The 16,038-nt window shown below is 38.4% G+C and overlaps 1 protein-coding gene across 3 annotated transcripts in view; it reads left to right on the forward strand.

Annotated features, from left to right (window-relative positions):
- The window catches only part of SHC4 (SHC adaptor protein 4), a 136,928-nt gene extending 124,377 nt beyond the window's left edge, over positions 1–12,551 (forward strand). For 2 of the 3 annotated variants that reach the window (XM_070797586.1, XM_019968874.2), the window contains 2 exons: positions 8,560–8,813; positions 10,209–12,551. In XM_070797586.1, the coding sequence (XP_070653687.1) occupies positions 8,560–8,813; positions 10,209–10,364 (410 nt within the window). In that variant the 3' untranslated portion in view covers positions 10,365–12,551. The remainder of the gene's footprint in view (positions 1–8,559; positions 8,814–10,208) is intronic. The other variant, XM_070797585.1, reaches the window with a different exon arrangement.
- Positions 12,552–16,038: the final 3,487 nt, after the last annotated feature.

Raw genomic sequence — 16,038 nt, forward strand, 5'->3', positions numbered from 1 at the left:
GTCACACTGCTATTGGAAAAGCTCTGACATAATCTTTATTCTGATCAAACAAGGCAGAAAGAAATCATTCGTACTGAAACTGTTTAATTTATTTTTTATTATTTTCAGTCTTGGCTGCCATAAGAAAAAACCACCCTTAAATCCTATTGTGTAAAAAGGACTGAAATTTATTTATTTTACCCATTAGCCCCAAAGATAGATGGTAGCGGAGAAGGCAGTGGCACCCCACTCCAGTACTCTTGCCTGGAAAATCCCATGGATGGAGGAGCCTGGTAGGCTGCAGACCCTGGTAGGCTGGGTCACTAAGAGTTGGACACGACTGAGTGACTTCACTTTCACTTCACTTTCATGCATTGGAGAAGGAAATGGCAACCCACTCCAGTGTTCTTGCCTGGAGAATCCCAGGGGTAGGAGAGCCTGGTGGGCTGACGTCTATGGGATCACACAGAGTCAGACACGACTGAAGTGACTTAGCAGTAGCAGTAGCAGTAGCAGAACAGCTTTGCCATTCTGGACACTGGCTTCCATCTCTGGCCTAAGAACTTCGCTTTGGTAAGTTCCTCTATCTTTAGTCCAAGAGCTCAGACTCTCACCATCACATCTGTATTCCACCAGTGGGAAGTAAAGAAGGACATGACCCAGAAGTGGCAGACATCATTTGTTCTTAACCTGCCATTGGCAGAACTTAAACATGGGGCCATACCTAGCTTCATGTTACTCTAGCTGGGTGGCCATGTGCCCAGCTAAAAATAAGGAATTCCATAATGTAATGAAAGGGAGAATACACAATTGATACACAATTAACTGTCCCTGCCACAGCACACCTTTCTGCCACTCAAATATCCATGAACTCTTACTTTCACCTAGAACATTTGACCTTGCAAATACAGGAAATAATTACAGAATCCTGCCTGAAGTCTGTGACACGTGGGTGATGGTGAAGTCCTCTCAGTCAAGACTGGATGGGGATCCTATTTGCCAAGTTGTCTGCCCCCTTCCACATCCAAAATTAAGGAATAAGAGGAATAAGAATAGCCACAATAAAAATCCACATTCCCAGAAGAGAAGCAAATAAAACACACAGCAGTCACTGGTCCATTAAACAAAAAAGGTGGCTTCAGTCATGTCCAGCTCTTTGTGACCCTCTGGACCTGTAGCCCACCAGATTCCTCTCTCCATGGGATTTTCCAGGCAAAAATACTAGAGTAGGTTGCCAGGCTCTTTTCCAGGGGATCTTCCCAACCCAGGGATCGAACCCGGGTCTTCTGCATTGCAGACAGAGTCCTGGTAGCCCAGACGGTAAATCGCTGGTCCATAGTGATTACCAAATCCTGCCAGGCAGTAATTGTGAAGACTCCCTGAGCTCGAAGTGGAGAAGTAGATTTGCTTGGACTGGTTCAGCATTGTAGAAAGAATCTCCATGTCCACTGTCATCTGGGTTGTTGCTGCTATTATCCTTCGCATGTCCATCTAAAGTAGATGTGGGATAAAGTGCCTTTCTTGGGGTTTCACCACCTGTGCAGCTTATTTCCTGTTGATGTGGACTTGAGAAATTGGAGTTTGCTTTAGAGGGCAAAAAGCCATATACTAAAAGGGACTATGATTTCTTTTGCAATGTAACTTCCTTAAAAACTTAGTAGGATTTCACTCTATCCATTTAGAGTCAATTCCACATGAAATTTCTCATAATACTGTCCTTTTATTGCCTGAAGGATGCCTTCTCTCTTTCCTGTTATTTGTAATTTCTGTGTTCTTTTTTTCTTGATCAGTTTTGAGATTTATTAATTTAATTGTTCTTTCCAAAGGAATCAGGTTTTATTTAATTTTTTATTGTTTTCTGTTTCATTGACTTCCATTTTTATCTTTATTGCATCTTCCTTCTATTCTTTTACAATTTTCTCCTCTTTATCTAACTTGTACTATGTTTTCTTCTATTGCCTTTGTAGTTTTATTTCCAAATAAACTTATTTCACCTAAACTTTATATTTTCTATGAGATATAGGGATCTAGCTTAATTTTATCTAAGTGATCTAATTTTCCAAACTACATTAACTAAACAGTCTTCTCTTTTTCTAATGCCACTCTCCATTTTATTAGATTCCTCCTATATATGGGAATCTGTTTCTGGGCCTTTATTCTGCTTTTTATATTGGCCCACTTATTGTTTACCAGTGTATTAATTACTATTTATGAATTACTGTGGCTTTGTAGTGTATCTTAATAGACATGTAGCTTTTCCTTTGTCTTACATACTCTCAGATAATACCTTTTTTTACCATTTCCCTCATCCCTCACTCTGATTCTGGCAGTCATCAATCTGTTTTCTGTTTCTGTGAGTTCTGTTTTTTTGGGATTTCACATGTAAGTCAGCTCACATAGTGTCTGTCTTTCTCTGTGTTCTTTCACTTAGCATAATGCCTTCAAGGCCTATCCTTGTTGCAGTTGGCAAGACTGCCTTCTTTTTTATGGCTGAATAATGTCCCACTGTGTATTTACTTCATCTGTTCATCTGCCAGTGGAATACTTAGGATTATTTCCGTGTCTTGGATATTGTAAATAAGGCTGCAGTGCACATGGGGATATAGATATCTCTTTGAGATAATGATTTCATTTCCTTCAGATATATACTAAAAAGTAGAATTGCTAGATCATATGGCAGTTTTTTTTTTTTAATTGTTTTTGAAGAACCTCCATCCTATTTTCCACATGGCTGCATCAGTTTACATTCATTCGCACCAACAGTGCACAAGGGTTCTCTTTTCTCATCAACATTTATCGCTTGTCTTTTTGATGATCGCCATTCTAACCAGTGTGAGGTGATAATTTCATTGCGGTTTTGATTTGCATATTCTTAACGATTAGTGATGTTGAGCACCTTTACATGTACCTGTTGGCCATTTGTGTGTTTTCTTTGGAAAGATGTCTATTCAGTTTCTCTGCCCATTTTAAAATCAGATTGTTTATTTTTTGACGTTGAGTTGCATGTGTTCATATATTTAGGATATTAATTCATCAGATAGATGATTTGAAAATATTTTTTCCGTCTTGTAGGTTGCCTTTTCTTTGATGGTTTCCCTCACTGTGCAGACTTTTGGTCTGAAGTAGTTCCACTTGTTTGTTTTTGCTTTTGTTGCCCTTGTTTTTAGTGTCAAATCCAAACACCATTGCCAAGACTGATGTCAAGGAGCTTGCCCCTTGTTTTCCTCTCAGAGTTTTATGGCCTCAGGTTTTATGTTCAAGTTTTTAATCCATTTTTTTTCTCTTTCTTTTTTACTTTTTAAATTATGAAAGTATGATAACACATTTACAGGAGACTTGGAAAATATAGAACAAAGTTACATACGGTTCCACTATATATTACAATTTTCCAAGTAGACAAATTAAGATTTTTAATTGGACTTTCAATATCAAACTCAAAAATTAACAGAATGAATATACAGAAAAGTAGAAGGATATGGTAGGCCTGAAAAGCACCATGAACCAATTCAACATAATTAAAATTTATATAATTTTCACACAACAGTAGGATACAAATTCTATTCAAGTTATCATAGAGTATGAACCAGGAGACACTGGAACATATCCAGGGACATAAAACTAGGTGCAAAATTCTTTAATCCATTTTGAGTTGATTATTGTGAATGGTAGAAGATAAGCATCCAGTTTCATTCTTTTGCATGTGGTTGTCCAGTTTTCCCACGCCATTTATTGAAGAAAATACCCTGTCCCTGTTGTGTGTTCTTGGCTCTTTCGTTGGAAATTAATTGACCCTGTATGTATAGATTTATTTCTTGTCTCTATGTTTTGTCCCATTGATCTATGTGCCTGTTGTTATGCCAATACCATACTGTTTTGACTACTATGTTGTTAGTGTTAGTTGCTCAGTTGTGTTTGACTCACTGTGACCCCGTGGACTGTAGCCTGTCAGGCTCCTCGGTCCATGGGATTCTCCAGGCATGAATCCTGGAGTGGGTTGCCATTCCCTTCTCCAGGGGATCTTCCAGCTTTGTAATATAGTTTGAAATCAGAACACATGATGCCTTCAGCTTTATCCATCTTTCACAAGATTGCTTTGGTTATTTGAGATCTTTTGTGGTTCCATACAAATTTGGGGGATTGTGTGAAAAAAAATCCCATTGAAATTTTGATAAAGGATTCTGTGGAATTTATAGATTGCTTTGGGTAGTATGGACATTTAAAAAATATTCTTCTAATTCATGAGCCCAGAATTTCTTTCCATTTGTTGGTGTCTTCAGTTTTTTTTTTCATCAATTTCAGTTTTCAGTGTACAGATCTTTCACTTCCCTGGTTAAATTTATTCTTAAATATCTTTTTCTTTTCAACATTATTGTAAATGGGGTTGTTTTCCTAATTTCTCTAATAGTTTATTATATAGTGTATAGTTCAGTTCAGTTGCTCAGTCACGTCCAACTCTTTGTGACCCCATGAACCGCAGCATGCCAGGCCTCCCTGTCCATCACCACCTCCTGAAGTTTACCCAAACTCATGTCCATTGAGTCAGTGATGCCATCCAACCATCTCATCCTCTGTTGTCCCCTTCTCCTCCTGCCTTTAATCTTTCCCAGCATCAGGGTCCTTTCAAATGACTCTTCGCATCAGGTGGTCAAAGTAGCGGAGTTTCAGCTTCAACATCAGTCCATCCAATGAATACCCAGTACTGGTCTTTAGGATGGACTGGTTGGATCTCCTTGCAGTCTAAGGGACTCTTAAGAGTCTTCTCCAACACCACAGTTCAAAAGCATCAATTCTTCTGCAATCAGCTTTCTTTATAGTCCAACTCTCACATCCATACATGACCATTGGAAAAACCATAGCCTTGACTAGATGGACCTTTGTTGACAAAGTAATGTCTTTGCTTTTGAATATGCTGTCTAGGATGGTCATAACTTTCCTTCTAAGGAGTAAGCGTCTTTTAATTTCATGGCTGCAATCACCATCTGCAGTGATTTTGGAGCCCCCCAAAATAAAGTCAGCCACTGTTTCCACTGTTTCCCCATCTATTTCCCATAAAGTGATGGGACCAGATGCCATGATCTTAAGTTTTCTGAATGTTGAGCTTTAAGCCAACTTTTTCACTCTCCTCTTTCACTTGCATCAAGAGACTTTTTAGTTCCTCTTCACTTTCTGCCATAAGGGTGGTGTCATCTGCATATCTGAGGTTATTGATATTTCTCCCAGCAATCTTGATTCCAGCTTGTGCTTCATCCAGCCCAGCGTTTCTCATGATGTACTCTGCATATAAGTTAACTAAGCAGGGTGACAATATACAGCCTTGACGTACTCCTTTTCCTATTTGGAACCAGTCTGTTGTTCCATGTCCAGTCCTAACTGTTGCTTCCTGACCTGCATACAGGTTTCTCAAGAGGCAGGTCAGGTGGTCTGGTATTCCCATCTCTTTCAGAATTTTCCACAGTTTATTGTGATCCACACAGTCAAAGGCTTTGGTGTAGTCAATAAAACAGAAATAGATGCATTTTCTGGAACTCTCTTGCTTTTTCCATGATCCAGCGGATATTGGCAGTTTGATCTCTGGTTCCTTTTAGTGTATAGAAGTGAAACTAATTTTTGTATATTAATTTGTATCCTGTAATTTTACTGAATTTGTTTATTCTAGTAGTTTTATTTCTTGTGGAGTTTTTGTTGTTTTCTGTATATAATGTCACCTGCAAATAAGACAATTTTGCGTCTTCCTTTCTGATTTGGATGTATTTTTTGTCTTGACTGATTTCTCTGGTTAGGACATCCAATACTGTGTTGAATAAAAGTAGTGAGAATGGGCATCCTTGTTCCTGATCTTACCAGAAAAGCTTTGAGCTTTTTACCATTAAGTGTGACGCTAGTTATGGACTTACATGGCCTTTACTATGTTGATGTACGTTACCTCTATACTGACTTTGTTGAGAGTTTTTTATCAGAATGGATATTGAATTTTGTCAGATGCCTTTTCTGCCTTTATTGAGGTGATCATATGGTTTTTATCTTTCATTTTGTTCATGTGGTGTGTCACGTTGATTTGTAGATGTTGAACTCTCTTTATACCTGAAATAAATCCCACTTGATTGTTTTAATTTATTGTTGATTTTTGTGTGTTAGTATTTCTTTGAGGATTCTTACATCTATATTCATCAGTGATATTGGCCTGTAATTTTCTGTTCTTGTGGTGTCCTTGTTTGGTTTTGGTATTAAGAGTAATGAGTTTGGAAATGTCCCTTCCTATTTCTTTGGATGGGATTGAGAAGAATTGACATTAATTAGTCTTTAAATGTTTGGTAGAATTCACTAGTGAAGCCATCTGGTTGTGGACTCTTTTTGTTGGATGGTTTTGATTAGTTGTTCAATTTTCTTGCTAGTAATTCCTCTGTTGAAATTTTGTATTTCTTCATGATTCAGGCTTGATGGCTTGTATGTTTTTAGGAATCTATCCATTGTTTTCTAAGTTATCCAACTTGTTGGCATATAATTATTTAGTCTCTTATGATCCTTTGTATTTGAGTGGTATCACTTTTATCCTTTTTCTTTTATAACTTTTAGAAAAGTTATATTTTTAACAAATGTTTGGATGATTGAAATTGTAATAATTTGGGAAACTATGTTAGGAAAATAATGTCCATATCCTCAGGCTGACCCATGATCTATTGCCTCTTTTCAAGATGATATAATGTCTGTTTTTCTTTTGTTTTGTCCTTGTCCGAGAGCACTCCACAATCTCAGAATAAACCAAAGCCATCATGCACTCAGATGTGTGTGCCTAAACACACTGTGTGCATCTCCCTCACGCTCACATAACACTGCATCGCTTGCTTATACAAACAAACACGTAGCTACTCATCAGAAGTGCTCTATTACGCCTGAAAGCAGGCAATGCTAAGGCCAACTACGAATATTAGTCATCAAGTCTGGACACATTCCTTCAGCCTTTTTCCTGCTAACAATAGATAGAGCCTGATTGTGTGTAGAGAAGAATATCTTTAGCCGTTAGATACAGACCAAAGACATTTGCAAAAAGATATATTGGTGAATACTGTGTTGAAATTGTGATATACAGAGAGATGTTCTTCAATAGGGAAAAACCTATAATGTATTAACAGGAGACTGGATTATGTCCACAGGGCACTCGTCTGGTGTAACTTGTAAAACTTAAAAGTCAAGAGGATTTCTCATTTGTGAGACCCTTGTGTAAGGGTATATAAACATTCCTTTGCATTTATAAAGAGAAATCTGGCTTCTACGCAAAAGAGCCTTTGCACTTAAAAAGACAAAATCTGATTTCTGTGGTTATTTTCCTAGTAAATTTACTATATTAAACACAACTTTTGGGAATCCCCTGGAAGTCCAGTGGTTAGGACTCTGCCCTTCCACTGCAAGGGGCATGGGTTTGATTATGGTCGGGGAACTAAGATCCTACATGCTGTGCAGCATGGCCAACAAAATAAACAGATAATTTTTATCAGGATTCAGACCTAAGAATTTTGTGTTATTGCTTCTGGAGATGTATGTCATCCTGATGGGCTTGCTATCTACTTAGAGACCTTTGTAGAGTGGTTGGACCACTTTTGAAACTGAAGATTTTCTCACCTAAACCAAGGGTCTTAGAGTGTGGTGATTAAGAACCTGGGCTCTGATGATAGATCTCTTTCAAATCCCTGATCTACAACATATTAGCAGTGTGACTTTGGGTAAGTCATTTAATCTTTTTAAAGATCCATTTCCTTCCTGTCTGATTTTGAGGATAATATATGTAAAGCACTAAGCAGTATCTATTATACTTAATAAATGGGAACCACGTAATAGTTGTTATTACTGTGAGAACCAGTAATACTGTAACGGGCTACCTGAATGTACCTTCTTAATCCCCCAGGCTCTCAACTTTGGATAGCATTTATTCTGTAGAGCCATGGGGCCTTGCCTCAGACCATACCTCCCTGATGTTTTACCTTCTTCTACTTGATCAATTCTGCTTTGTCTAGGCAGGTGAATTACAAAAACAGCAGAGTGGTCATTTAATAGGAATGCTATGAGCTTTAGCATAGCTTTAAAGTTTTTGGACAGAAGCATCTCAGAAACACATTGGTAATTTGGGTTAAAAGAAAAAGCTAGATGCTAAAAGTGGGCATAGCCCAAGTTACTGTAGGCATTTTCAAAACATCTGGGAATGTTTTAGAAGTTATCTATAATCCAGGTACAGCATAAACCTCTTTCTCCTTAACCTACAGCCCTTGGGACATAAAGAGCCTCTCTCTGCACTTATGAAAGCAGTTCTCATGAGTCAGTTCCATTTCTCATTTGAAAGGAAAACTCCTGCACCTGGGCAAGCCTTTCCCTGTAACAGAAGCCAAAGGCAATGTTTGGATCTACCATTAAATTAGAGCCCATTGGAAGTTCTGGAAACAAAAACCCCAATTGTTCTAGAAATAGCACTATTTAAAAAGTACCTGGCACACAGTAGGGCCTCAAGTTATATTTTCTGAATGAATGAATGACTGAATGAAAGGATGGATGAGGAGGTAACTTGGTGGTATCTCTATTTTTTGACTTCAGCAGCACCAGAAACTGTTCAGCCAGGTGCCACGGCCCAGCCTGCCAGCTCACATTCTTTGCCACACATTAAGCAGCAGCTGCGGAATGAAGACTGCTACCATGGCAAGCTGAGCAGGAAAGCAGCAGAGAGCCTTTTGGTGAAGGATGGGGACTTTTTAGTTCGAGAGAGTGCAACGTCTCCTGGCCAGTATGTGCTGAGTGGGCTACAGGGAGGCCAGGCAAAACATCTTCTCCTGGTGGATCCTGAAGGCAAGGTATCATTGACCCACACTACAGTTTCAGTCTTGTGACTCAGGTTACCCTGAATGATAGGTCTAAAACCTGATACTGAAGGGTGTTTCAGGTTAAGGTTTACTTTGTCTTGAACCCTCCAGCTGGAGCAGAAGTGGTAAATAGAAGCTAGTGGAGGAGTTTGAGTGGGAGTCACCCTAGAGAATCACTTAAAGGGCAGCCTCTTTCTGCCCTTCTTAATGCAATTCAGTGAATTAAATGAATACCTACTGCATAGAAGTTCAGGGATTCACAGTTAACTTGCTGAGTATCACACAGAGACTTTACTTTTGGGATGCTTGTAATTTCATAAAACAGATGCTTAAATAATTGAGAGTGGACAGAGGAGCCTGGTAGGCTGCAGTCCATGGGGTTGCTAAGAGTCAGACACGACTGAGTGACTTCACTTTCACTTTTCACTTTCATGCATTGGAGAAGGAAATGGCAACCCACTCCAGTGTTCAGTGTTCTTGCCTGGAGAATCCCAGGGATGGGGGAGCCTGGTGGGCTGCCGTCTATGGGGTCACACAGAGTCGGACACGACTGAAGCGACTTAGCAGCAGCAGCAGCATAAGAATGGTTCAGCCAAAGCATTATGGTATTTCTCAGGATAGAGGGGGTGCTTTGGTTGAGGCTGACTGAAAAGGCTTTTTTGCAGGGTCTGACATGTACGATGAAACTTGAAAGAGGCTAGCCGTTTTAAAGGTGGACATTTGGAGCATAGGGAAGGATCACAGGAGCAAACAGAGCAGTGGAATAATATTAAACCAAACGAGGTATGGCTAGAGCAGAGGGTGCCTGTAGACATAAATGAGCCAGGACAAGAAAAATGAACAAAATAGTAAGTCCTTCTCTATAAACAATTACTCTAAACATAAATGGATTAACCTTCCCAAACAAAAGATGCAGAATAGCTGGATGGATAGCTGAATAGACAAGATCCAACTATATGTATGCTATTTATAGGAGACTCACTTTAGATTTAAGGACACATATAGGCTGAAAGTGAAAGGATGAATAAAGATATGCCATGCTAACCCAAAGATAGCAGAGGTGGTCATACTTTTGTGACGCAAATATTTATACGAATAGGGACATGATAGACTGTATCAGAAAGAAACATGGCAAAGAAGTTGGTTGCAAATTTGGATTAGGACAAGTGTTTACCATTTTCCTAACTGGGAATGACAGTTTCTTTAAAAAGATAATTGGGAATGAGAAATAGTTTACTAAAGGATACAGAATTAAAAAGTATCTTTACTTTTCTTTGTTCAGCCAGTTATCTCATTCAAGGATATGTCTGTTTTTACCCTGTGGTTGTTTATCCCTTTCAGAACTGTTAGGATTTTGCCTAAATACATTTGTATTTCCTTTTCAAGGTGAGGACCAAGGATCATGTATTTGATAATGTTGGCCACCTTATCAGATACCACATGGATAATAGTTTGCCAATCATCTCTTCTGGAAGTGAAGTAAGCCTTAAACAACCAGTGAGAAAAGATAATAATCCAGGACTTTTGCATCCTAACAAATGACCATTTGGAAGTACCATCACACTGATGCTTCAGGAAAGTTCACTTTGTATTAGGACACAAAGATAATTCAAATTTGGTTTCTAGGTACATTAGAGCACAAACTGTGAAGTGTATCTTTCTGAGACCATCATGGACTAGGTCCTTTACAAAACAAAGAACTAAGAAAAATTGATCTTCAGAGAGTGAAAATCAGAAAAGGGGAAGAGGATGTGTCCATTTGAAAAGAAGTTATACATATGCACGGATGTCACTTTGTAAGGCCATATTGTGTTGAGAACAAGCTAAAAGCACAATTAAAATTTTACATGCTAAAGACAACTTGAATGAACTGCTGGGGCAGTGGTATGTGCCTTTCAACTTGATAATTTGGGGACATTTTCATATTGGGGAAATAAATTTCAAATGTCTTCATATTCTATAACTATAGAACCATTTGCCAAAAGAGTTTTTCCTTGTTATAAAAATCAGAAGCAATTTGCTTAATAGTTACTGACTTTATTTTCTATTTAGCAGCATTTTCACTGCAGTGTTAAAATAAATTTGACATTGAATTTGGACTGTGTCTGTGCCAGTGGAATCAAATGGAAGGCCACTGAAAGCACTGGTCTGTCTCATTGGCCCGTCCCGTCTGCTAGTTAAAAGCTTGGAGCCCAGCTTCTTTGGCCTAGTATTTCTCAATCTTTGCTATTTGGACTGTTTGCATGTAACATATGACAAGCTAAAGAAGCCAAATGTATCAGTCATTTCTGGTTTCATTGCGTTTCTCCCTTCTTTCCTCTCCCCCTCACTCCCCTGACTCCCCAAAAGAGCTCGTGAGTGCATGGATTTAAAAAAATGACAAACCAGTTCTTCATGGTCTGTTTCCATATTGGTTTTATTCTTATTTAAAGTACTGAATTTATTTTAAAGTATGGGGAAATATCCCCTTGATTGGCGGTGACTGACTCATAGTCCCTCATCTACATGTATCCTTAGCACCTTTTCTAGATATGACCAGACAAAATGTACCAGGGAGAAGACACTGAATGAAAAAGTTGAAAGGTTTGCCACATGTTGGCACACCTGGTAAACTGATGAGGTAATGAAGCATTGTGTAGGTTAAAGCACTGAACGTGGTCTCAGTATGACCTTGAGCAAGTTGCTGAATCTGTCTAGACTCCAGATTCCTCATCTATAAAATGAGGGAGCTGGACTAGGTAAAGTCAGAGGTCCATTTTAGCCCTACCGTAATATGAGTTTATAAAAAGCAAATTTCCCCTTTACTGGGGGTTAGTGTTGATAACCAGTCTGTATAATTAGTCTGGAAACCAGTTTTTTTCCTTTAGTCTGTGTCTGTACTCACTGAGTTCATCATTCAGATAGCAGAGATCTGCAGCCTTTCAGTTAAAAACATTGGAACTTTGGGAAAATGTACGTAGTGGTGATAGAAGTAGATTTGCTTATTTTGAGTAGCAGAAAACAGCTTTGCATATAGAGATATGGCCATTACTTTAGAATTTTTTTATCATGAATTATCTGGACAATTGCCTTAATTCCACTTCACTTTGGGTATGTAGATAAATCTTTGCAATTGTGAAATATTTGCTAAATTTTAAATAAAATATGAGAAACTTCTTTTGGATAGAAATCATCAGAAATTAAGCACACTGAACTCTAATTATGTGAAGGTTTATGCTTTTATTTTACTTACACTGTCATTGGCTTCTTCGATATGTTGTTTTCTTTTATACAACTAGAAAATAATCTATTTTTCCTCAATTTTGCATACATTATAATTCTTGATTATTTGTCCTCGTAAAGGGGATCAGCATGGGTATAAATCAGTGAAATTTATGGGTGATCTAATTACCTTAACAGGGTTGTGGTCTCATTCTGGTTGAGCAGAGTGATAACTGGGTTGGGTGGAGGAAAGAGTTCTTGATGCTGTTAGATGCGAAGAGAATGACTGATGTGAGCAGTATACATAGATGATCAGTATTTGTAATGGTATAAGTAGTTAAATGGGCAGATACTGTACTTACAGCCACAGGCACAGTTAAAAGAAAACGAAACAACAAAAGAAGATTGATTGCATGCTATTTTAATGTCACATTCTTATCTTCATCTATCTTAAAGCAGAAATCCATTTGCATATAAATATCTGTAAACAACTTTTCAAAAAAATAAATGATTATTGCTTTATGACAATTGACAGAATATGTCTGATGTTTGGGATTTGGAAAATTTATCGTTTGTAGAATGTGTCAGGGACCTGACAGGAAACAGATGGCTCACTTAAATTGGGTAACTGGAGAAAAGTTTAATAAAGGGACTATTTACAAAGGTCTGGGCAGAGTATGGGAAACCACAAGGGAGGAGGCAGTGCTCTTCAGCCAGTGGTGGAGGAACGGGAGGGAGCAGTAACAGAATCTGCAGAGTCCTGTGAAAGGGCTGCCTATTAGGAGCTGTGGGCTACAGAGGAGGGGCTCTTAACTGGCCCTGGGGACTCCACTGGGAGGGGAGGCTAAGGGGCATTATACTCTCTGGGCAAAGGATAGCCTTTCAGCAAATGATGCTAGAGCAACGGTACATCTGTAGGCGTAAGAAAGAACCTCACACTTTATGTAAGTATTAACTCATATGGATTATGGACTTAAATGTAACATGTAAAACCATGATAACTTTTAGGAAAAAAACACAGAGGAAAATCTTCAGGATATGAGTCCTTAGACATGATCCATTAAAGGAAAAACTGTTATGTTGCACTTCATCAGAAGTACAAATTTTTGCTCTGTGAAAGCTCTGTTTAGAGGATAAAGGACAAGCTATGGACTGGGAGGAAATATTTGCAAACCACATATCTAGAATACATAAAAAAAAATTCAGAAAAGTCAACAGTAAAAATTCTAATTAGAAAATGGGCAAAAAAATGCATAGACATTTCACTGAAGATACACAGATGACAAGAAGCATGTGAAGTTGCCTCATTTCAGTTAGGCTCATTTCACACGCTAGCAATGTTATGCTCAAAGCTAGGCTTCAGCAGTATGTGAATTTAGAACTTCCAGATGTACCTTAGCTAGTAGGGAAATGCAAATTAAAGTCACAATGAGATCTTACTACACACATAACAAAATGAGTAAATGAAAAATAATAACAACACCATGTTGGCTAGGATGAAAAGAAAGTAGATCATGTGTGCATTCCTGGTGAGAATGTAAAATAGTACAGCCACTTTGGAAAGCAGTTTGGTAGTTTATTAAACAACTAAGCATGGAACTTACATTCAACCCAATAAATTGTACTCAACGGCATTGGTCATACAGAAATAAAAACTTATGGTCCCACAAAAATTTGTACAGGAATGTTCGTAGTAGCTTTCTTTTTAATGACCTACAACTGGAAAAGTCCCAGATATGGTCCTTTAATGTATGAGTATTATACAAACTGTCATCCATGGAACAATACTCAGTAGTGAAAAGGAATGAGATAATGATACACATAACCACTTAGATCTGCAGAGATTTAGGCAGAGCAGGAAAAAAACCAATCCCCAAAAGTTAAGTACCATAGACTTACATTTATACGACATTCTTGAAATGTTTTTATAAAAGTATAGAAATAGAGTCAGTAGGAAAGAGGGAAGTGGGCACAGTTGGAAAAGGCAACATGAGGGACCCTTGTGTGATGGAATTGTTTTGAATCTTGACTGTAACAGTGTGGATAATTTGGCTGTCTTATTATACTACTGTTTTGTGAGATATTATCATTGGTGGAAGCTGGATAAAGCTTATAGGAGATCTCCCTGTATTATTTCTTACAATTGCATATGAATCTATGATTTTATCAAAATAAAAAGTTTGAGTAAAAAAGTTTGGGAGTAAAAGATATGGAAAGAGATTGTAGGAAGATTGCCACTTTAACCCTTGGCCAATTCACTGAATATACTGAATCCATAGAACATGGTGGTTGGATCATCTTGGTAGTCCTAGGTCCCATCATTCTAGGACTGGGAGGGGTCATTTTTGGCTGAGCTGCATGAGACCACCTCCATTTCTTACTCAAATGTAAATGTTGGATGTCTTCTCCAGAGACACATTAATAAGATCCAAGAATGGCAAACATAGACTGTCCAGAACCCCTCAGATCTGTTGAGCCATTTCTGTGTGTTTTGCTCCTAACTGCCTGCACAAGTGACCCTGTTCATTCTAAGGACAACCTCAGGCTAGGCGAGCTGCTTTGAGTTACCCAGAGCCAGAAGTGCCTGTGGGCTTCCTCTTCCCTTCCCTGGTGCAGGAGCAGAAAAACTCAGCCGATTACCCCATCCTGATTACACGCTAGAACTCCCTAGGGGGTCAGGCTAGGCCAAGCACTACTCCTGAAAGCACACCCCTGCCTGGCTTATTCCACTTCCAGGTCCAGCTTCCTCAGTCCCTAACCACTTTCTCTGGGAAGCTCTTCCTTAGTAAATCATTTGCACTCAAATTTTCATCCCAAAGTTTACTTCCGGGAACCTGACCAGATAGAAGATAGAAGAATATAAAATAACTTTAAATTTGTATTCTATTACTGGACAATAATATCTAAGTGCTCAAATACATTAACATTTTTAATAAATCCTATAATTTCTTATAAATGGTATTATGTTTCATTTTGTTAATATCCATTGAACTTGTTATGTAGGCATATAAAACACCACTTTTATAATCTTGTTTTCCTACTTCTTTTTAATCTACAAGTTCTGAGTGGGCATGAAACTCAGGGGAACACTGTTCAAACTCTATATGACCCAAGCTTGCTCAAGTCAAAAGATATTTTAAGGTTCAGATTATCACAGAACCAAGGAAAAGATGAACTGTCAGGCTTTACAAAGTACAGGAACCAGGCAGATCCATGGCTCTGAGTGGCAGAAATTCATGATCATCAGTCTGAGTTTGCACTATATACGTGACACAGCTATGGAAGTGGTGTATTTCCCGTAAAATACAGAAAGTGTAATAAAAATCTGCTTCTCTTCTGTAGGGTTACAAACTTGATCAGTTTCATGGAGTTTTATTTCTGTTGTCTGGGAAGGAAATATGATTGGCTCAGCTTGGGTCTGGTGCTCACCTTTGACCCAGTCAGGTATGGCCAGGTCTTGGAGTGGTGCGGAGGTAATAGTGGCTGAGGGCAGGCGTAGATTCTGTGATAAGCTGCTTAATAAGGAAAGATTAATGGATGCTCAAAAAATACTCTTGAATATATAATACTACAAATAAAAATCTGATATTCCTCAAATAACCCTGTTGAATAGTGTTTCTACATTTAAAAAGCTCTTTCACACAATCTTATTTCATCCTTGTTACAATTCTGCAAAGTAGATATTATCACTTCTGTTTTCAAATAAGACCGTTGAGGCACAGGATTAAAGAGTGGACAAAAGCTAGTAGGTAGGAGAGCTGAAACTTGAACTTGGATCTTCTTTAAGTTCAGTGCTCTTTTGAGGATAGTCCTCCTTATTACAGGATGACCTGATAGCTCTGACACCAAAGAGAAGGTAGGAAATAGGAAGGAATGATGGCTTAGCTGCACCTTCCTAAATGATCTGAATCAGAGGGACCACATCACAACAGTCATTTCCCCGTGAAATGTAAAGGAGTTTGGTAGAGATAGTTCCTCCCAGCTCACAGGTAGGTCAAAATGCAAAGCATTTGAC

Source organism: Bos indicus, chromosome 10 (assembly GCF_029378745.1).
Source record: "Bos indicus isolate NIAB-ARS_2022 breed Sahiwal x Tharparkar chromosome 10, NIAB-ARS_B.indTharparkar_mat_pri_1.0, whole genome shotgun sequence".
NCBI classification, from domain to species: Eukaryota; Metazoa; Chordata; class Mammalia; order Artiodactyla; family Bovidae; genus Bos; species Bos indicus.